This window comes from Rhinichthys klamathensis, unplaced genomic scaffold, assembly GCF_029890125.1.
Source record: "Rhinichthys klamathensis goyatoka isolate OS25496 unplaced genomic scaffold, OSU_Roscu_1.1 h1tg000064l_1, whole genome shotgun sequence".
Classification (NCBI taxonomy): domain Eukaryota; kingdom Metazoa; phylum Chordata; class Actinopteri; order Cypriniformes; family Leuciscidae; genus Rhinichthys; species Rhinichthys klamathensis.
Window position 1 is genome coordinate 1,112,565 of NW_026606607.1, and position 24,523 is coordinate 1,137,087.

General features: G+C 37.5%; 1 protein-coding gene across 11 annotated transcripts in view; it reads right to left on the reverse strand.

The window, feature by feature from the left end:
* The window catches only part of kmt2ca (lysine (K)-specific methyltransferase 2Ca), a 164,091-nt gene that overhangs the window by 124,658 nt on the left and 14,910 nt on the right, over nucleotides 1-24,523 (reverse strand). For 10 of the 11 annotated variants that reach the window (XM_056249816.1, XM_056249818.1, XM_056249819.1 and 7 more), the window contains exon 2: nucleotides 7,353-7,523. The exons of the other annotated variant lie outside the window; for it this stretch is intronic. In XM_056249816.1, coding sequence (XP_056105791.1) covers nucleotides 7,353-7,522 — 170 coding nt within the window. In that variant the 5' untranslated portion in view covers nucleotide 7,523. The remainder of the gene's footprint in view (nucleotides 1-7,352; nucleotides 7,524-24,523) is intronic. 11 annotated transcript variants of the gene reach the window in all.

The window sequence follows — 24,523 nt, forward strand, 5'->3', positions numbered from 1 at the left end:
CTAATTTTGGCAATGACTAGAACATGAAGCTTTGTGCCGTGCTTCTTATATTTATCGAGCAGTAAAATCGTCCCTTCCCATTGATGAGAGTCCGAAACAAGGACTGGTAGGACATTGTCCTGCTCCACTTCACATACGATGAGTGGAAGGAGAATTTTAGAATGACACAACAGCCATTTATGACTCTTCACTCAACAACAACAGCTCGTTCCATGCGCCATGTCATTACCACATTTCTACATCATTGCACATGCACAGTACTTTCCAGTTTTGGGTTTCAATCCGATCAAGTGTTTACATGTCCTCTCGATCAGATTAGACCCCTTATAAATTTTAATTGGATTATTTGGCAAATTCATTTCGATTGACGTGGTTAAATGGTGCAACTAGGCCTAGTCCAATTCTATTTGAATTATTAGGGTCCATGTAAACGTATTTCAAATTTACAATTATATGTTAAAAATAAAAAAGACCTTTCAAATGTGTTTGAGGTTGTTTTTTTTGTTTTTTTTTGTGGATAATTTAAAGTCCATGCAAGGGCAAACATCCGCTGGTTTATCTGGAAAACTTCCTTAAATTATCCTTTGATTCTCAGAGCACTAAGATCTGCAGACATAAAGCTTCTTACACATACAAATTTTAACATATAGAAGACAAGTCAACAAACTTAAAATTGAATGTGGCCGTCTATAAACATTAAATGCGAAACGAGTTTACTACATATAGCTATACATAAAATAAAAAAAGCGCCCAAAGATCTTAAAACACTGGATGAAACCCATAAAACTGGGACTTGCAAACTACTGATCTCCCCAAGCACAATGCAGCATGGGTAGAATAATAGGCATCACATTTCCAGGCTAAGGTTTCTGGATTGAGACAGATACTGCTGCTGCCTGCTAGCCTGGCGCCCAGTGCTCTGATCAATGACCTACATCATTGAAAATGCAGGCTATTGTGCTGTGCTTAAGACAGGTTTAATCCAGGTCAACAACCCCCTCCTCTATAATGTGTCTCTCAAAAGATTCACATTACATGCGATATCTTGCCCAGCGACACAACAACTGAAGGCTAGCCAACTTCCCCAATGCCATTTAGCCTTTAACACCGGAGCGAAAATGATAGTTAACCGGTGAATGTCAGGTTTTGATGCAAAAAAAAAGTACATTTTAAGAGTTTTAAAATATTATGTTATGTAGCCTACGTAAAGCCAAATATAAATTTGCATACAAGATGATGCAGAACAAACCTAAGAGTGGATTACAAACAAAGTCAACGCATATTTCCGCATTGCTTTGTTTTCTGTAAAGCGAACTGACATTTTCTGTGAGAATTATGTTGTTTTTTTCTGCTAGTCAGACAGTGGATGTGATTTCACCAAGTACAACATGTTCCTGGGTCAACATCTTTGACAGAATCAGATTTGAGGGACACATTTACAGTTTATCTCAAGTGTAGGCTTACAACCAGGGTTAGGTGTTTCTACATCAGAGTTATCCACCATTTCCATCATTTCCCCCTTGATTTTAGGTACAAGTTATTGGTACGGCTAGTAGGTTTAAGGGTGAGGATAGGGTTAGGGCTACATATTCAGACAGGAATGTTGTTCCAGAATCAACAAAACATGTTGATCAATGAAACATGTCTAACTTGGCAAAAACACGGTGACCCTAATCAACTGAATTTATAGAAGATCTGCTTTTGGAACCGCCACTATCAAGTGTTTTAACCTTTAAAATAAATTGATGGCAAACTTCTACAGATGTGTGAACATCTATGGGCATACAGAAAAAAAGGCTTCAGCTCCACAGTGAGAAATTTATAGCAAAGCTGCAATAATTGCAAATCCAAGTGCTTATCCAAAATAGATGTTTTATTTTAGCTCTAGACTATCTAATATTACTTTGCATGTACACATCCCTAGGGCATACGCGGTGTATTGTGTAACCAGCGTAGGGCAAGTAAATGCAAAAGATCATGTACCCTTTGCTGCTGAGTACATTTAAAACTATCAAAGGGTCTGATCTCTTATTCCTTTACACATGTCTTTTAATAAAATAATCAGCCCTCATGAAATCAAAGCAAGAATAAGAAGTTAACAACATTCACATTAAGAAAGATCTGCATTATACATAAAATGAAGGCCTTTGGAGATTTGAGAGCAGGGTCATACTAAATGGATTTTACGTGCACTTTACCATCGGGGGTAACAAGGTAAACAAGTGATGGGATTTGGGGTAATGAGTAACCTGAAGATAAATAAACAGCTGTTAAGCAGTGCTGAGGTGCACAGAGGGTCAGGACGCTCCCAGAGGGATTGTGCTCAGGGCATATATATAGAGCTCTGCACTAGTCTGGCAATATATAAAACACGGGACCCAAAAACAGATTGTCAGAAATTGAAAGGAATACAGTTTGAGTACCCTATGTTCAAACACAATATCAAATAAAACCTGCCTTATTGGCTATACACATAAATCACTGAAGTGAAAATTAATGAAATCAGTTCAAAGGTTTGGGATCTATAAGGGTTTTTTAAAGCTTTTGAAAGAAGTCTCTTATGGTCATGCAGGCTACATTTATTTATTGTGAAATAATATTACACTTTGAAATAACTATTTTCTATATAATATATTTTAAAATGTAATGTATTCCTGTGATGTCAAGCTGAATGTTCAGCATCATTACGTCTTCAGTGTCTCGTGATCCTTTATATCATTCTAATATGCTGATTTGAAAAGCTTAAGAAACATTATAAACTTCTTTACTGTCATGTTTGTTCAATTTAACTGCCCTGGCAGAATACAAATATTAAATTTAGTAATAATAGTTCAAGTTAAAATAAGTAAAAGACAAAAGACAAAGACAAAAAACATCCCCAAAAATGTCAACAGTAGTTTATAGCCTACTGGGGAATGGGATCCAAAAAATAATTATTTATTATTCTTAATTCTTAATTATGTATTCTTTATTTATAATTTATTTTATTTAAAATTTTAGGACTGTGAAAAAAATAATACAACAAATAAAACTGACATAAAATAAAGTAGTACTTTAGATTCAGCACTTCTAGGTCACCAGTCAAAGGTAAGCAAATGTGACCATTGACCATGTGAACTCCTTTGAACAAAAGGTCAGATTACGTTGCTACCACAGAAGCACACAAGTTTCCAACTACTAGGAAATTCTCAAACAGACTTTTTTCAAATAAACTCTTCGCTCAAATTATGCTGATAATAATAACAAAAATTTAAAAAGAATAATAATAAATATTAAGCTAGAAAACGGCAAAATAGAAGTGTTCAGTCTATTGGTTGAGACTGTTGGACCCCACTCTATGATTCAGATATCAATAATACACAAATGTAATGCAACAACATGTACATTTGATGTATTTTAAATGAAAATCAAAATTTTTTGATTATCAATTTAGATTTTCCTTCCCCCAACAACTCCTGGCCACAGTCACGGCACACTGGTAGACAGCAGGAGACAGCACGAGAGAGTGTATGAGAAAGAGTGAGAGAGTGCCAGAAAGAGAGAGCAAAAGGGAAGCAGAGAGGGGAAAAAAGCTTACAGTGCAAGTAGTTCCAGCTTAGAAAGGCGGAGCCTAAAACCCGGGCCGGACTGACTGGCTGAAACGCGGCACACCCCCCTTCATAACAGCGCTACTCTCTCTCCACTGACACTTTAACCATTTCCTCACCCAGCACTCATGCTTACACAGTTCATACTTATTGACTTAAGTGTCTAGCATTAAAAAAAAAGATTCCTGAGGAGTCTGAGTGGGTAACAAAACCCTGCAAAATGTTTAGTGGTTTGAAAATGTTTTGAAATAATAGTGTTAAAATAATCGTGTTTTTTTTCTTGGAGGAAAAAACCAATTCATAATCCTTACAGTCACGGTATAACAGTCAACAACACCCGGGTAAACATGCAGGAAGTGATGTCAGCAACAGGCTAAAGTCACTATAAGTAGGCCCACACAGAATCTGTGCCCAGAGAAATCCCCCAGAATTTAAACACCCATCATTCACGACTTCTACACAGCCTTGTATTGTTGTTTATCAAATATTTTGAACACTTTGTATCATTTTTAAAACATTCCACAGAATTCCCTACAGTTTTCTTCCAAATCAGCGCAGAAAATGCAAAAAAAGTCTGCCGACTCTGTCTGGACCTGAATTAGAAATATATCTGAGGCAAGTGTTTTTAATTGAAAGACTAGAACAAATCCAACATCAAATCTTAGATGTCAACAGCTTTTAAAACGTTGACAGGATCTACAATCATATCCAGCTATAAACTGGATTTAATATGGCTGGAGACATTGTCATAATAACAGAAGTCAGTTCCACAAAAAAAGTTGAAATATTATGGAAAACATTTAAATCAACAGTATTCTTAATTTAAAATCATGAAAAATGCCTGGCAAACAAAAATAAATAAAAATGTACATTTTTTTTAAATCAATATCATTTCAATAACAACTCCATAAATCAACCAACCAACTTCTATCTTTATGTATATTCATCTTTTTATTTGATACATCAAAACACAAATATAACATTCAGAATAGCCTTACGTTTGACATTCTGGCAAAGAACCACTTAAACATGTCAGTCAACAGACTGTGGTGGTCAGACAAGCTCTTAGTGGTAAACCAATGAGTCACAGACAGATCTTCACAATCAAGCATCCAACTGCAAGTTCAGCTATTAAGTCTAAATATACACACACACACACACACAGAGTTGTTGTGTTTACATATTTCAACCTTCAAATGATAGTTGTAGTCAGAATAGTTTACTTAGTTTCTATGAAGCAGGGACAACTCAAATAGTATTAAACAAATTGCTCAGATGACCTTTATATATACCCATCTCCCAGACAGGGAAAGTGTTTTAGGGAAACTTGTATAAAAGCAGTCAATTTTGAAACCAGTCATGATGCTATGCTGCCGAATTCAGACACTTCCCCTTTAACTGAAAGCCTTTCCTTTCAGCCAGTTCAGACAATTGTACAATCACTTTGAAACCGAGATCTCAATTGAGTGAGGTTTGCGCATTGAGACACAACATTCATGGTGTGAACATGGCGTGTAGGTCCACAGAGGACTGTACCTGCAGTATCAGGTACCTCACTAATCTGCCCTATATCTGCACTGTTTATTTGACGGCCAACACTTGATCTCATAGTGGAGGCCCCGTATTCCCATCACAGGCTAGAAACTCATCAAATACCAGCTAAATGACTCCTAAAGTAATGAAAGGATTATGTATTTTAAGATTATAAGAGAGTTATAATGCTCATGGCATTATCATCAGCACGTAATAAACAGCATTCAAAATGGTTTGAGGTTGTTAAAGAATGAATCACTTTGATGATAATCATCTCCACGGTGTCAGCATGACCATGTACTGTACAACCTCAATAGAACTCTATAGAAAACACTCTACAAAGTAAACAAGGTTTTTAAATCCAATTTAAATCCCAAAAATGTAACTCCTATGGAGTCCTATGTTTCTCACACAAAGTATTATATGGCTTCAGAAGACTTGGGCTCACGGCACTTTTATGACGTGTCGCTTTTGTGTCCTTTTTGTCACTGCATGAAAAACGGCCTTCAAATTTTCTTCTTTTGTGCTGCGCACAAGCAAGAAAGTCCGTTTTTTTTTTTTTTTTTTGATGATGATTTTGGGTGAACTATTGAGTCTTTACAGAAAACCAGGAAAAATAAAAATGGCAGATTAGCTGTGCAGAACATTAGAAAAAGAACAGGGGCGTCCATGAACTGATGACGCACCACGTCGGCCCGCCTCTGTTGATTATAATGACAACAAAACAGTAGTTTTTTTTTTATCATCGCTCACGTCCGGTGTAGACGGTGTCATTCAGAATTACAGCCGGTCTAATATTTCCCCTTTCGTACGCCCCATGCTGTGAAAGAGCAGATATACGCTGCCTGGAGCCAAAATCAACTTGGCAAAAAAAAAAAGTCGTCCTTCTGAGCAGCATCTCCTCGTGTGCCTCACAGAGCTCTTCCACACTAATGCACATCGACATACTTGAAAGCCTCTTCCAGGTGCAGCGGAATACAGAATACCAGAACACAGCCCTCTCAAAACACACACACACATACTGGTAGGGCACGATTAATCGAAATGAAACCAAAATCACGATATGGCTAATTGTGATTATCAGTCGCAAAGGCTGTGGTTTAATGAAATGTTTTTGCAGCATCTCACCCTGGCTCGGTTCATTGTAAATAATGCTCCTCATGAACTCATCTCTGCGTCTGCTCTGAGTTTGGGTCGTTTTAATGTGCATTTGGGAACGCAACATGCACCAACCATCTATCCATTCTAGAAATGAGAGCACTTATCAAAAGAGAACCTTTAAGGGCGTCCTGCGGTTTTCTATCAAAATAAAAGTTTGGTCATTTAAAGATTGAAAATAAAAATAAAGACAACCATAAATATAACATATTACAGTTAAAATTATTCTAAAAATGTTATTGAATAGTGTATATTGACTAGTACAATATATACTTTATTTAAAAAAAAATAGTAATTAATTTGTTGTTTAATAATTCTCATTTTATTTTATAATAATAATAATAGCCATTTTTATTATTGCTATTATGGCCATAATGATTTAACATGTTGGCCATATTTTACAGCCGTACAAACAAGCACAGCAAGTCTAAATCGCAAATGCCATTTTTATCAGAATTATTTTTCTCCAAATCGTACAGCCCTACACACTGTGTTAACAAACACATTCCCCGAGCCTTAACATACATCTGACCCTAATCACATGATTTATCCAGAAGGTTTCTTAATAGAAAGCAATTAAATAATTCAAAGTATTAATGAATAGTTTAAATAGGCATAAGGGAGTTTAGGTGATAAGCTGGAAAACTGGCTAATACTTTAATACTAAAAAAAGGGGAGGGTGGGGGGCAGGAAAAATAATCAAGTCATCATAATAACATCATGACAGAATTAACTAGCCTCATAAATCCCCATAAATATCATGATCGTTCCTGGTGTTAGACTTATTGATTCAATCTAATTGCTGGGCAAATGATAACCTTCAGTTCTGCCAATCAGTGGAATATCACTATGATAGAAATGAATAACATATGACTAATAAACCAGAAAATTGTGCCAATGGTTTCATTCATCAAGCTCTTCAATATAATAAACTTGTCAGTGATTTGTCAAGTTATAATATTCTCAATTCTTGCTTTAAACACCACAGAGGAAAATGCAAAGCAGACACAAGGTCAGCTCCAAGTGTGTCATCATATGCGGACACCTTCGCATGGGAACAGGACATGCTCTTACTTTCTTTTGGACTGTGGTGTGAGTGTGACAGAGTTAGCATCCTTGCGTGGCCGGCCCCGTGGGCGTCTATCTGAGGGGGCCGGGCTCCCTGAGGGCGTGGCCCCAGCACTGCTCAGGGGAGGAGATGGTCCTTGCTCAGAGGGATCCAGACTCTTATCCTCTGATGACATTCTGTACAAAGACAAAAACACGTCCATACATTACATATGTTAGTATGACTCGGGTGTGACCCGCATAAAATAAATAAGTAAATAAAAAAAATAAAGTAAATTGGTCATTTGTAAACATTTGTAAAGTACTGTTTACCGTCAGCAAACTCCAACAAAAGGAATTATATCAGTAATGTCTCGCCAGTGGGCCTTTTACACTTAACAGTTCAAGTAAAAAAAAAAAAAAAAAAAAGATGATTAATTGAAGTAATAATACTACAAATATAACACTAACAAAAATACAAGATTGACATTTCTGCTTTTAATCTCTCAGACAGACATGCCCCAGAGTTCCATTGGAGGTGCTTTACATTAAACAAGACGTTTGCATGTTTTTCAAACTGAGGATCAAGTTGACATTATTGTGTGCAGTAAGCAAGTCACAGATGCCGTTAAGAAAGCTTAGTTTTTTATTTATTTAAAAAAAGTAGATACCATTTAAAAGAATTTCACTATTTTAGACAAAGTAAACAGCATTATATATTTTACACAGCTTTGTGATGATAAAAATCAAACTTCAGAAAAAAAAAAGAACAGAAATGAGTTTCATACATGAGAACACACAGCATCCTGGGTAATAAGATGCACTGGGCTACTGCATTAAGCAAAACAGACAGGTCTGAGACTAAACGGCAAAAAAAAAAAAAAAAAATTTACTGTTCACAATCTTCTCCATTCATTAAATTCCACCAGTAGTGGAACAGACAAACAGAACTGGGATTCATGGAAATAAGCAAATATACCTGCTCAATAAACGTTGGCCCTCATTAATATTCAATGGACATGTAAATAAAGCAAAGAGCCTGCATCACAGTTACAGTACCTATCACTATACTGACAAGGATGTGATCCCGCACCGAACGGGACATCAAAAGTTTTGTTTGGAATACATGTAATGCACAAGTAAATGAATATGAATTGGATTACAACATTTAGGGTTCTCACAAATTGATTAGATTGGATTCATTACGATTGACGAAAATGAATGTATTTAGCATACCTATTGTTACTCCGCAACAGCAAAAGTGCTACAATAATGATGACTGTTTTCAAACAAGTTTCCCAAAACCTCCACCATCTCCCAATGGTCGTCACTGTTTGAGTCAAAGTTGACATGTCAGGCTGGTCAGAAAGCTCAAACAAACAACGTTTTATAGTTCTAAAAGTTAAAATTAGTATTACTGAGGAAATCAACCGTACAAATCACCTATTTATAGTTGTCTCTGCATATGAAACGGATAGATGACAGATGTGAGAATTGTTTTTGGATGTTAAAATACTAAGCTTTCTTAAAAAAAAAGATTAAAAAAAAAGGTCTTGATTTGTTTGGGAAACAACCCGCTCGGACATGTTTTGTCATGCCTCACGTTATAACAGCATTGATGTATCAACTCCGGTATAAATGATACAGCAAAATCATTACCGGCTGACACATTTCTACCACTGCATGTTATGTCCTGGCATGACTCCCAGCTCTGTGCCTCAGTGCACTGTTCACTCCAGCGCTGAGAGGTGAATGTGAGGAGAAGAGAGCAGTGCTGTTGACTCACAGTTGATGAGCATGAGCACAGCTGCGTGTGGATGAACACTGGGGAGATCTGCTACTCAGTGTGGCGCCGCTGCTCTCTGTGGAGAACAGCTCAAATTAATTTAGAGATTTTATTCAGCACAGTCATGCTGAGGACAGTGGAGGAAATGGGGAGAGGAAAACCCCTGCGCACAGCAGAGAGGCCTGTCCCGCTGCTTATTTGAATGCTGCTTTTACTGCCAGCATCACAGGGTCCCTTCTTTACCTGACTGCAACAGCCAGGCGGCAAACCCAAAAAACAGAAGTCATTCAACGGTTTATGTGTCGGCATTTGCAAGAGAAATATGTCATCTTCAAGGTACATTGCAGCGCTACACAATTAACTTCTTAAAAAAATATGGCCTTGTGCGAAATATATAGTCTGCATGTGATACACTGCCTGTATTCTACTACATGCACTCATGATACAGCGTTTTCAGTGTCTCAGGTCTGTTCAATTTTACATTTGTCATGCAAAGCACTCCAGCATCCCTTTATTTTCACATTCCGAACATTTCTAACCACTTCACACAAATCTAATGCAACACCATTCAGAGAAAAGAGACACTAAAAGACATTTTAAACATGTATTCAGTTTTCCACCAAACGAACGCTTGAGAGTTGTTGAAACTCATTTAATTTGATTGGTAACACCCTGTAGTCCTATTCTAATTAAATGTATTAAAATGTAAGAATTTCACATAAAAGATGATACATCTAGTAAGGTTAGAAACAAAATGCTCTTGCAAAGGTAAATAATTCCTCTGGGAATCAATTTAGGACGGCAAATATCACTCCTCAATGAAAAAGTTCCTTTCTGTCACTTCTGTGAACTAACCACTGCTCAGAATTTGAAGAATATGAAAAGCTTTTCGAGAGTCAGCTGTCCACGACAGGCCTAAACTAGCCAAGGTACCAGCACTGAAACATAACATACACAGCAAAAACACCTGTCAGAGAAAAGAGACACTAAAACATTTATTTAGTTTTCCACCAAATGAAGGCTTGAGAGTTGAAAGAAAAAATTGCACTCTTGTATAATACGAAATATTGAATAATGTTCAAGGGATAGTTCACCCTAAAATGAAAATTCTGCCATCATTTACTCACCCTCAAGTTGTTCCAAACATGTATGGATGTCTTTCTTCTGCTGAACACAAAAGAAGGTATCTTGAAGAATTTCGTAACCAAACAGTTGATGGGCCCCATTGACTTCCGTAGCATGGAAAAAAAAAATGGGGCCCATCAACTGTTTGTTGCCCATATTCTTCAAGATATCTTCTTTTGTGTTCAGCAGAAGAAAGACATTCATACATGTTTGGAACAACTTGAGGGTTAGTAAATGATGGCAGAATTTTCATTTTTGGGTGAACTATCCCTTTAAGAAGTATTATATGACAATAAACTTGACTGGCTTCCAATCAAGTGTGTGTGAATAAAAAGTGGGACTAAAAAAGACCCTACTACAACTACGCACTTCACACTCAAAAGAAAAAAAAGACTGCAATCAGAAGTGGGAATTGCTTGACTCCGTTCACGTTTGGGTCAATGAAAGAGCTCTAATCTCTGGTTCTTTTAAATGCAACACTTATGAAAAATAACTGTGTCCAGGGGCACCAGATCATAGGAAAAACATGACTTCACTTTGGTCAGGCTGCAGTGGAACAAAAAGTTACTTAAAACACTGCATGTGTTAATCAGGAAAACTCAGCCACACATGTAAAATAAGGGTAAAATGAGTGGCGCTTGGCCATGCAAAACTCGCTGTCACGCTGCTAGGGTGTTATCCAGCTATACAGTGCTGTTAGGGAGCTGCTAGATGAGAGGGATTTTTCCAGTGTCGGAAGCAGGACATATATTTTAAAAGCACGGAGAACACCAACGTCTTCATTAGTTTACTGTCTGTGTTTAACAGTTGTCTAAAAAAAAAAAAGTTAAACAAAAAAAAAAAAACGGTAAAAGACAAACTATTATAGTGTTCGCTTTTCTATTATTAGTAATAGAACAACAAGTGCTATTATACTTTCTCATCTTCCCTAAGCATTCATAAAATACACATTTATATCATTTAATATTTAATTTCACTAACCTACCAAACTTTAGCAAATCCAAATAGATCTTGTGAAGTGTGCAATGCATGTGTAGCCTATACAAAACAAAAACAAAAATGTGTACATTGTGTGTAATGGATTATTAACTAAACTTTATTTTCGGTTTTCAGCTAATTGAAAACTTGTTTTGATAAAAATAAAAAATAATAATAATAATTGGGTGCAACACTAACTTAAATACGAGCAATAATAAGAGTAACACTTGCCTTACAAAACAGCAAATATTATTAAATAGTGTTTGGTATCAGCACAGCAATATTATCAAGTATGTGACAGAAATGCAAACAGTGTTGTTTATGCTCTGTTCCCCCACTCTCTACATTGCTTGGGAATCTAAGAGGCTCTGGTCAGGAACAGGCTTCCTCTCGCTGTGTCTGTTTAGAGAACTCCCGCCAATCAGATTAGAGATGCCTTGCTATGATTCAGTCCTGTCTTGCGCTTTTATTTGAGCCGGTATTGGCTTGGCAGTAGAAAAACAAGACAAGGTCGAGCGACATCGGTTCTGCAGCGGTTGCCTTCAGTATTCTGCAGGCTTAGAGGAAACAATGCTGTTAATCTACACAAGAAAGACCGAATGACAACAACAAATGCTTCAAGTCTTTCTGAACAGGGCCTTTCAGGAGGCCTAGACTGCCTCTTTACTGCCATATTGTAAATGGAGATTTGGAGTCACATTTACAGCAAAAACTGACCTTTTTAATTATTTATATATATTTATATATATATAACTATATAGTTGCCTTCTTTAAAATGAAACTTGTTTAAAGAACTATTGCATAAAATCAATATCACTTATGTAAGAAAGTGGTATTTCTTAAAATCACTACAATGATGATTTATGGCCGTTTCCGGAAGCCAGTGATTAGTTTATTTTAGAGTTATAAATATGGATATTTTTCTTACAAAAATGCATCGCTTCGCTTCAATAATAACCCTAAGGCTTTTAATAACCCTCTGGAGCTGTATTACTTTTATGATGGATGGATGCGCTTTTTTGGGCTTCAAAATTTAAGGTACCATTCACTCCCATTATAAAGCTTGGAAGAGCCAGGATATTTTTTAATATAACTCCGATTGTGTTTTTGACAGAAAGTGTTTTTCCAAAAGTGCTGATATTTCAAACGTATCAGCACTGATGCATGCTTTAAAATGCTCATTTTATTAACGAAAGAAAGTGTTGAAATTAATTTTACTTTGAGTGCCACTTCACAAAGCCCAATTGACGATCAACGCGCCAGGTGTATGATGAAGCTGATGTTTCACTTCATAGAGATCAATGGCATTGATTAAATGTATTGAACAGCACTGATGCCAGTCATAGACCCCTCAAATCCCCATAAATCTTGAAAGGATACTACGACAAAGATATCGATATTATTATTTTTTTTGACTCCTTTACACATTTTATAAGCTCTTCACGACTTCTCATCTGGTCAAAAACCATCATATGTAGGCTAAGCACATACAATGAGCGCATTTATCCCAGGACACAGCATTGTTTTGGATGTTCGCTAAGTTCCGTCTCAAAACAGGCAATACATCATAAAAGTCGACCATCGGGTTGTGAACGTATCCCTATGCCTTTAGGTTCGGTTTCTTTAGGTTCGGTGATAAAAATGCCAATCTGAGCACTAAGCAAACCAGGACTAAAGTTTTTTTTTTTGGTCCAGACAAAACAAACCAAACTATAAATGTGAACGCACCCTTAGATGTACTTTCATGTTTACGCTTTATGAACATGGCAGTATATTAAAAGGTACACTATTAAAAGTTTTAGTTTTTAATTAATATCAGTAATATCAATATGATGAGTCAGTATATCAATCAATCCTTCCAAAAAGTGTTTTTGTCTTACCATGATTCACTATGGTAAGCTTATAATAAGCGTTTATAATGCTAAATTTCAAACCTCCGGAGAATCACCCGTTAAAAAAAAAAAAAGGCAAACAGTCTGCTGGCAAAAAGAGAAGGCGACAGAGCTAGTAATAAAACGAGAATCAACATTGGCTTGGCTTTTTGGAGATGGCGGGTACTGAGGTATTTTTATTACTCAGCAGGTGAGTGAGGTATTTTGTTGAACAGACAAATTGTGATATGTAGTTCTTTAACGCTCCAAACATTGTAAAGCACCATTATCTATTGTGAACGGTCATATATCTGCAGTCATGCAGAGCCAAAGCACAAACAAAACAACAAGTAGCCTAAACATTATTGTTATTAATGGCATGACATGGCTTGTGACGTTGTGAGTCATGTGACGTCAGAACGCTGGCGCCCATGAGGGGACGAACAGCTCCATGTAGAATACAACAGTTTTTAGAAGACAGAGTGCATCTAGAGTCAAATCTCAAGTAAGATGAGTGTCATCATTTTACTCATATTCCTCTAAAATTTTATTTATTTCTTTGTGTTAAAACTAAGAGAAAACGTTCGGACTGTTCGTATAATGCTCACTGTTCTATGGGACACTCCCACAGTGTTATGAGCCACAGTCGGCATAAATCAATTTACAGAGGAAGAACAGTCATGGGAAACAAAGTATGACATGCTCAAATACTGATTATTCATTTGTGGACCAAATACATGATGCATGCCAACTGACAGACGACAGCAAAGATGCTGTAGTACGAGGAGCAGACTTTGCCAGTCCAACTCCTGTCCAGTGATGAAGAAAACTCCTTAGATAGAAGCTCTATTCGAGAATCACAAACTTGCTTCCATTACATTTATGCCATGCTTAAATGTACTGATTGGTTAAGATTTGAATTATCCAGCTCTGTCTTCATTAGCAGTAGACTTGGTGTAGGCTACCAGATTTACACTTTTTCTAAAATGTTAAACTTCTTGGAACAAAAAATAAAAAAGCATAAAAAAATCACTATGTTGTTAAGCATACAGTAGAGGGTGAAGGAAAAAAGCTGCACATATGAATGAACTGTGATTCTACATTGTATTGATCAAATGTATTCACACACATTTCAAAAACAAATTTTCTAAATGTCCGTTAATTACGTGATGTTGTTGGAACAAAAAAGCGAATGATCAGAGCAGTGCAGCACCCAGATAGTTTAGAGAGCACACACAAGTGCAGCAGCAGAGTATCCGCAAACAATGGAGGAACACTTAAAAACAAAACAATTAGTGGGCTTTTACACTGCATGTTTGCTGCAGTCCACGGTCTCATTTCACACTTACTTTATTGAAAATGCACCAGGGTTCGATTGAATTATCTTGCATCATCACAAATGTGCACGGTGCATGATAGGGCTGTCAACGAATATTCTAAATTCGAATATATATTCGAATAGTTTTAAAAAACAGAAATTCGAAGGTGAAAATTAATATTCGAATCATGAGGAAAAACACGCCCGCGGTAGCAGAGGCGCGGCTGTCTGCTTCAATAGCGAGTGGCAAAATTCTGAAGCTTAAAATGTAAAACGCATTTTCCAGCTGCACAGACACAGTGAGTGTCTGGCTCACTCATTGGCTGTGCTGCGTCAACTGCACATCCAATGGCACGGGCGCCTCCAACGTGTGCGCCAATGAGCTAGCATTACATCAGACACGTCAGAGCCCGCCAATGGGGGCGTGGCCAGACGCCCTCGAAATAGCCATAGTAGCAGGCTAGCAGCCAGCAGTTTACCACAGCACAGCTCGCTCGGAGCGTTCAATGTCGGTTCTATATACTGTAAAACTTCAATTAATGTTAATAATATTTGTTTCAATCACCGAATGAAGCCTGCTATATTTAGGACAAGAGTCGCGACCTTAAATTGTTTGCACAAAACTCTTGATCAGCACTCAACATTTGTTTATTGTTGTTCATTTAAACCGTTATGCGCAGAGAGCGTGAGGGCGAGAGAGAGAGAGAGAGAGAGTGCCTGCGAGTGCGAGCGAGAGTAAGGTCTGCGGTCTTGGCCATTAGTTGATTTACTTGGTTTTGTGTAAGTTAATACGTTGTCAAATATGTTTAAACTTAAATAAACTACCTATACAAGTAGTTGTGTCTCTTTGTATTAATTTGTCCTGTTATTAACGTAATGCGCGTCATTGACAATATGCGCAACCAGATATTCGAATAGTTCGAATATATGTGTTTTTTTAGAGGGAATATTCGAACGTCATTTTTGAGCAATTTTGACAGCCCTAGTGCATGATAGAAAACAGAACGCAGGTCAATATATTGTGTTTTTTATTCATTTGAACAACACTTTACTCTATGTGTGTGTCGCACGAAGGCGGCTCTCTGCTGCTTGCAGACAGACTCTTTTGAGGAGACAGTGGATTGCGAGCCATTCATCTGATTGCACTCACACTGCAGTGCATTGTCAGTCACTCTCGTTCGTATCCAAGTTAAACCATCACCACTGTCATCCCCGACATGCGTTTTGTTGAATTAGCTTTGTCGTCATCAGCTAAATCGCATGCGCAGGTTACTTTACTCAGATAATCACAGCCAGGTAAAACCATGCATTGTGCCTCATTACCATGGTGAACCTTTGTGGATTCTGTGGTATTGGTTATGAAAAACCAATAGCCTAAACACATTTAGTATAAATACATACAAATGCACAAAAACTGCTATAGCTTAATAACAAAAGATGTTACACTTTATTCCTATCGTCCACATAGTCTATTAACTATAAGTAACTTTTCAACTACGTTAACTAACTCTCATTAATATGCAACTACATGTAAACTTACTGTCAAAGCATTAGAATGTTAGGGTTCGAGTTAGTAGATAAGTTGACATACTTGCAAAGTTACTTATAGTCAGTAGAATGACCATCAAAAATAAGTGTTAGCAGATATTAAGCAGACAGTTTACTAGTACTCGATGTAGGTTTTCAACGTCAGTGTTGTTGAGAATGCCATCGGCGTTTCACCTGGCTTTAAACTAGTTTAACTCCCAGAGGGCCAAACATGCCACAGGTGCAGCTAAACTGGTATTAACATCTGTCTCAGGTGATCGCATCACAATTAGTCAACCAAGACAGGTTGACATTTATATTAAGAGGAGGACATCCATCACTTAATGTGTTAAGTGTGTTGTGGGGGGGACGCAAGGAAAGGAAACAAGGATGCACAAATAAGAAATGAGAAGAACCCAATGCGAGTTGATGTCAAGCATACTGAAGATCCAGGAATTCGCCTTCCAAGGGTTCTTCAACTTACTCTTCCCATATTTTACAACTGTATGGTTGTATTCGTTTAAATCAGTACCGTACTAGACAGCAAAGAATAATGACATGCTATCACAACGTGCACTGGACTACTTTACACTTATTTTAGAACTGACTTGTTAGTAGCACACACAAGAAAAATGACAAGTCAATACACACATCAGCCAGTTGTAGAATATGTCCTTACACTCTAAAAAAGTTTGGGTTATTTGTTCAATCCAAACACTGGGTTGAGCCTGAAGAGTAGGCCTGGGTGATAAAACGGTATCGGTGTTTATCAACGGCACACCTCCATCGATAATAAAAATCCACATTGGAATTTAGGTGTGCGTCAGGCAGCCTTATCAGTGGCGCACGAGATGCTATGATGATGTAAAGTCATTGTTGCGTTTTAATGGATTTGTTAGCCAGTCCAGGTGAACCCACGAGATGCGGTGCTGCTGCGTTGTTCATTCAAATCATTGCAGAAACAGTGCTTAATGTGGAAACGATCTTGGATACGTCAAAACGAAACGCATATTCTTCGCACTTTCTACACGGATATCTTTGACTGTCGCACTCGCGTCTCACAGAAGACAGCCGCATCTTTAGAAAAGGCATGTAAAGTCAGGGAACTACACTGCGACCAAAATGGTCGCATATGCGACCTTTTGAAATGCCATTGCGACCCTAATTTTTAATGGGTCGCAAATGTATCACCGTTTGATTATTTTTGTACCTACCTAATGTTTTAGGTAATATGCTATGATTTACTATGAGCATTTATTAAAACAGAAATGTGTATTTTAAGAATAGGCCTACGTTTTATAACGCGCTCTGAGCATTCAACACATCAAGTTGGCTTCGCGGATTCGCGCTTGTTTAACTGAGAGAACGAGCAGAGAGAGTGAAAGCCCCAGTCGCGCGCGCGCTCTCTCTCCCTCCCAGTGGCGGTTCTAGCCCATTTCAACTGGGGGGGCCAAGCTGGGGCCAGTTGTACTGTTAGAGGGGCCAGTTACATTTAGACCTTATTGTTGTCATATCATTTTCTGCACTGCTGCAGGCATTAACAGGCAAAATACCGTGTTTATAATCATTCAACAATGTATTTGCATTTCCATTATATTTTTACATTTGCATTACATATTCAGTATTAGTCACAGTAACTGTAATAGACATGATGTCCTTCTTTCTCTTCATTTTGAGAACTATAGAGCAAAAGCAATGGGGACCAAGAAGCTTATTAATTAATTTACTGAAAATAACTGACTTGATATGTCTAACCGTTTACAGAGTTCCTGCACACTTTTTAAAGTCCAATTTAAGGCTTTTTAAGACCTAAAGAAATCAAAATTAATACGTACATTAGGGGTGTGCAATATTGACAAAAATATATTTCAATATTTTCAACATTTTGTTAATAATTAGATAATATTTTGCTGATTGTGTTTTTGTGCTGGTGCCATGGCTGGTTTAGGCCTGTTGTTGACAGCTGACTCACGAAGATATTCATATTTTTCATATTCTATGCAGTGGTCAGTTCACAGCAGTGACAGAAATACATTTTTTAATTAAGGGGCAATATTTGCCACCTTAAATTGATTTCCAGGGGCATTTTCACCTATATATGGACATTTTTTCTAAACTTATTTAGAGTTATGCATCACCTTTTATGTCAAATACTAACATTCAAATTATACAGTAATTATACTTATTTATACAATAATACTTAATTATACAATAATTATGCAGTAGGCCTACCACTGTTACCAGTCAAATTAATTAATTCAATCAAAATCCATCTTTGCAGTGCAGAGGTGACACAGAAGTGGCATTAATATATTTACACTCCATTTACAATTGCATAAATAAAGCTATGAGATTTCTTTCAAATCAATATTTAAATATGAAATTATTTCTAATTTTAAAGTTTAATTAAAGGATACTTTAAATATGAAACTAAAACCGCCAGTATGCGGCGGCAAGTCCCTGTAAGAGGGATTCATTCATTCAACCGATTTGTTCAAACGGCTGATTTATTCGGGAAAGAAGCGAGTGATTCGTTCAAAACGCGGATTTCAGTCAAGAAATCATCGCTGTGTTGCATTGAGACTCACGTTTCATTATGAAATTCTAGTCGGCGAAATAAAGGGAAAACAAACAATAATGACAATATTGTGTCTAAAAAGTAACTCCCAATGTAAACTTATTGTTAATTTAACTGTTGTATAACATAAATATCACAGTTGCAATTGTGCACGGGAAAACGGCACTCTTGCTGATGTGATATTATAATCAGGGCTTGACATTAACACCCGCCAACCCGCCAAATGCGGGTGCATTTCACCCGTGGCGGGTAACACAGTCACTCTCACTAGCCACTTTGGCGTGTTGAAGATTTGTAGTCTTGTCAAAGGACATCTGACATAACAAACGAATTGCAATTTGACACTATGCCACTACCACTCCCATGAGTACCACCTGCACATAGTTTAGTGTTTGCTCATTGGTCCATTCGTGAATCCTCTTGAACGACAACACTGCAAACAAGAAGACACGCGGAGATTAAACTCGCGGACTGTGCGACGAACTGGGCTGTTTTAGTCTGCCCTTAATTATCAACTTAATGTGATGATATAGCGATCTTTTTTTAATAGCAGGAGAATCCAGACCACCGGCGTGTCTCACGCTCTCCTGCAGTGCCGCTGCGCGAGGGTGCGCGCGCCAAACGAACGATCATCACACGCGACTGGTCGCATACACACACACATCAACACAGCGTTCAGTCAGTTCGTGAGTGTGCATGGCCGGTATTAAAGCAAAAATCATCTTCATGATTAAGGGCCACGGTGTAGGCCTAACTACTAGCAGGGCTGCCCTTATGTCACGTCATATCACAACTATCTTTCCAGAGTTAATTCTATGTTTTAATAAAATTAATCATGCCATGAAAGAAAGCAGGAGATGCGCTTGTGGGAATAATCTGGAAAATAAAGACCTGTAGGCCTATACTTGTTTCAGGTGGACATATCTCCAGTTACTCAGAGCTTCATGATGATAATTATTAAGTCAGAGCTCTGAGGAAAAGCTGATGCAAAACAAACAATCCAAAGTCCTATATAGTCCTATATAGCCTATATAAAGTTGTAATCCTGGTGCCTTAATTGTGGATTTTTTCTTTAAAATTATTATTTATTCTTTGCTCGTTGTTTCTAATGCAGATAATTGTTCTACTCTGTATTGCAGTATTTACTGCTGTAAAACAAAAAAACAAACAAACAATGCAGCACTTTTATTATATACAATAAGAAGCTATGTGTGTATCTTAGACAACATGTTATCAAAAAAGGAGCTTAACAACCTTATCAGAGCTAATGATAATATTAGTTCATTTTAGCACGTTTTCAGCCCCATTGTCAATTTTAATCATATAAAACGTACAACAACAAAACTGTGGCTAGTAAAAATGCTGCGTGGCTAGTCATTTTGGAAAACCACTAGCCACATTGGCTAGTGAGCAAAAAAGTTAATGTCAAGCGCTGATTATAATATAAGAACATAATATGATATAAATAAGACAAAAACTAATTTGGGGACATAGCCTACCTATGAACTGCACACAGCAGTGAAAGGACGATAGACAAATGCTATGTCAGCTCACAGTACCTCGTACATACCGTAAAACTTCAAATAATAGCCGAGTCCCGAATAGACGCCTGTCTCTTTTACACGCCTGGTGTGGCTGCAGGTTTGGGTAAATAAAGGCCGGTCTCAAATAGAAGCCGGGTCTGTTTTTTAGTTTCGGGTTGTATTTTATCTTCTAAAACCCGTCAGAGCGTCCGCTTGCTGCGCTTGACAGTGCATAACGAGCAGAGAGAGAGAGAGAGAGAGAGAGAGAGAGAGAGAGAGAGAGAGAGAGAGAGCCCCGGCCGCGCGCGCGCACTCACGTCTTCAACACGAGCGCTGTCTTGCTCAATGCTCTCTCTCCCTCGCGCATATTAATCAAAATCAATTGACACGATAGTAAAAGGTCGGAAGACCGCAGTTTCACGTGGAGCATTTGGAGATTTTTAGAGATTAGAGACTCTAGGAACAACATCTCAATGAACAACATCTCAACACTAAATTATAAAGGCCTGTCTCATATAGACGCCTGTCTCAAATACAAGCCGGTGCAGTTCGACGATTTGGGAAAATAAAAGCCCGGGCTATTATTTAAAGTTTTATGGTAGTTAAAACAATGATTAAAATATCATAATAGACAATACACATCGCACACCCCATACGCACATAAAGAATGAACTTACAACTGAACTGACATTTACCAACTTTCTTCTCTCCTCTCTCGCATGCAGGAGACAGGCGTTATTCTGCCGCGATTCCCGCGAATGTGATGCGAATTGTCACGTGAAAATGCAAATCCACAAAGATAGAAAAAAATAATAATAATACGCATACAACGATAGCAAAAAACAGTTTTGTAAAAATTATTTCAAACTCCACATTTAGGGGGGCCACAAGGGGGGCCAAGCTTTTTGTCACAGGGGCACTGGCCCCCCTGGCCCCCCCTCTAGAACCGCCACTGCTCCCTCCCTCGCTCATAATAATGAATTGAGTTGACTGAATATCTTTGAGAATACACGATGGTAAAAGGTCGGAAGACCGAAGTTTTTTTTTTTTCTGAACTACCACTGGTTGTGAATTGTGCTAAAATAACGTTGCCTCATCTTCTCTGAAAAGCTTTCCACACATTCAGATGGCATAAACCACTCTTTCAATAAACAAAACAAAAAATCTATCTGGTGATGAAATGTTTTCTGTGTTGAGACAAATCTTGTGCGATGTCCTAAACTGCCTGGATAATCACACAACGTGTGCCGTGGTCCAGTGGCGTAACTATCGGTAAGCAGGGTACGCGGTTGCTTACGGGCCCGGACCAATCAGGGGCCCGCTTGACTGGAAGATATTGATTGACAGCCGGGGCCCCCTATCGCATATTACTACTTTTAGTTTGATCGCATTTTACTTTATCACGATTTTGTTTTAAATAAATAATGACAACAACATATTTTACAGATCATTAAATACATGTGTGAAACGAACAATCATGGATTTTGGTGTAATTTGTTTTGAGCTGGGACTGGGGAATCCCCGGGTCGGCTGTTTAACGTTAGACGCGCGCGCCACTTCATGCGTTTTCTCAGATCGGATAGCTACTGATTTATCAAAACGATTCCATTTACAGCTGGTCACATAAATGTGTTTTTGCAAAACAGATATAAATCCGATCTTCAATTTCCGCGCTATATGCAGATTTAATAGAGTTCACGTCACCGAAAGCAACAGATAAGCTGCATTTTATTGATCATCAGCTAAAATTTCTAAATCGAAGACCGCAATTAGAGAGAGCGGCAACAGTACTGGTAAGATCATTTCGTTTCTTTTAATGAAGATGATTGTGTGTTAAGCGAGCGTCTGCGACTTACTTTCACTTTGATTTGCGATATAGTTTGTGCGTTGGCTTGATGAATAGATGCTCATCTGCGGTGATGCGTGTTGTTGCAGAAGCGTCGTCATATCTGACTATGACATATAGCCTATAACACGCTCTCACACGTTTATTTTTTTTTAGCATTTTTAGAGGAGTAAAATTGACATGTGGTTTCAACAACCAGATGCATTTACACTTGTCCAGTGTCGTCTGGAATGCGGCCCAGACCACCTCCTGAAGTGGTTTGAGCGACCGGATTCAAATCCGTCTCGAATGCGTTTCGAAGGGAATTTACACCTGGTCTTTTCACGATCGGATAGCTATACGATATACGATATATCACCGAAAAAGCATGAAGTGGCCAGGTGTAAACAGTTCCTTGCGTATTGCATGCAAAAGCCTACTCGTGGACATTGCGTCATCACGTGTTGTAGTAGGGGGCCCGCCTTGATAATCCTGCATAAGGGCCCGGTGTTGGCTCGTTACGCCACTAATGACACGTCCGATTCGCGAACTGACTCCTTTGAACCGATTCACTTTAATGAATGGTTAAAATAACAACTGATCTGTCCAACACTGAACTCAAGAGTCATTCTAGAATGATTCATTCTTTCCAAGTAGAGCTATTCAAGTCATCTGGTGAAATTGTTTTTATATCGCAATATATATCGCAGAAAAATCAAATATCGCAATGTCATTTTTTTACCAATATCGTGCAGCCCTACTGTAAATTCTGTGGGCCTTCAATTGCAGGACTGTCCAAATTTGTAACTGCGTCAAAACAATTCAAACACGAATCATTGAAGCTTCACAATGACATATTATATTTATTTTACTTTTCCTTAAGAGTTCAGAAGTCTGCCCATCTGTGCCAACCATAGCATGGTGAAATCCAAAAGAAATTAATTTAGCACTTTATTGTGTAGGCTACTGTATTTTCTATTGCAGTAAATCTATCCCAACCATTTTTAAAGAAAACAAGAAGGCATGTGTTTTAAAAGATGGAGAGTAAAATAAAAAGCACATCTGTATGCAATACAGTTTCACTATTGGTCATTATTATCCAGAGCGGCTTACTATATAAATAATTTGTGCGACCAAATCATGTTTTGCGCTAGTAACTGAAAAAGTTAGTAGCGCAAGTGCCACCCGTGGAAAATGTTAGTGTAGTTCCCTGAAAGTTCAGGTCAACTTTTAAAAAACATGTCTCGAGACTTTGTGGGGGTTTTGTTCCATTCCACTCCATCTCATGTTTTTTTAATGCAAAAAAGTACTGGCCCGATCGGCATATGACAGTTCCGTCAACTGGCCCGAGTGTCTTTCACACTGGCCCCGGGCCATCCTGTTGAGCCCTGTATTGTACATCGTTTTGTCCTATGCCTTAATAATTTGGTTAAAGCAAAAATACAGTGGTTAAATTCAAACCACTTTTGTTTAAATAAGGTTATTAACATTTTTCAAATAATTATCGATACCCGAATGATATGACATGTTTTAAGCTGTACCGCCGCCAAGCCCTACTTTCTGAGTTTTTTTTTTTTTTTTTTTTTTTTTTTTTTTTAGTGATCGGATAGTTTTTGTGTTAGCAGCTCTTGGGTCAGATGCAACATATCAGCGGTTGAGTTATTAATTGTGGCCTTTTTGCATCCTCTGCAGGGGAGAGCAGTTTGCCGCCAAATTAGTGGGTTTGTTCTTTAAAATACAGATTTGTGTAGGTTTCATTTAATCTACAAAATCGTTACTGTGCTGTATCATCATTTAATTTGATACAAAACAACATACAGGGATGCGACGCGTGTCACATCTGCCTTTTACATGATGGAAAAGCCTGATACCTTGCATAAAATAATGATTTTATTCTTAAAGATTCGAAGTATAAATACTTTGGATGTAAAAATGTTCTAACTGTGCACTTTGTTTAAGGGCAGGTTATGGAGTCAGTCATATTTCAGCTAGTGTTGTGCAAGTTACTCTAAAAATGTAATTCGATTACTGTTAATTAATTACTCTCTCTATAAAATAATGCATTTCTTATTAGTTACTACTTTCTAAATTCCATATCAACCTCTGTCAGTTAAAAGGATAGACATGAAACTGCTCTTTTAATTCTTTCAAATAAATAATATAAAACTGCATAATTTATTCTTGAACAGACCAAAGTATTTAAAGGGAGAAGGTTACATTAAACACGTTTAGGGCTTCGTCTAACAATCGTTTTGATAATCGATTAATCTGTCGATTATTTTTTGATTAATCAAAAAATTATTATACCTTAAAAAAATCTTTTTAATTAAAAAAAAATATTTAATTATTTTAAACAATGCTATTCCACATCCTGCCCAATGCTGTCCTCCAAACAATGTGTAATATAAAGCCTATGAAAACAAATATAGTGGATGATGTATCTAGACTATGCCATACATTATGCAAAAACTCTTTAAAAAATACTGACATTACATTCTAAACCTAAAATCAACTGATTGCTTACTATTTTAAAGCAGAAATTAAAATGACTAAATCAAAATGATAATAAAAAAAAAATAAAAGCACAAAATGTTAACTTGAGGTATGAGGAACACATTCACTCGTCTGAATATAGTAATTAAATTGCATTAACAGGCAATACCACCA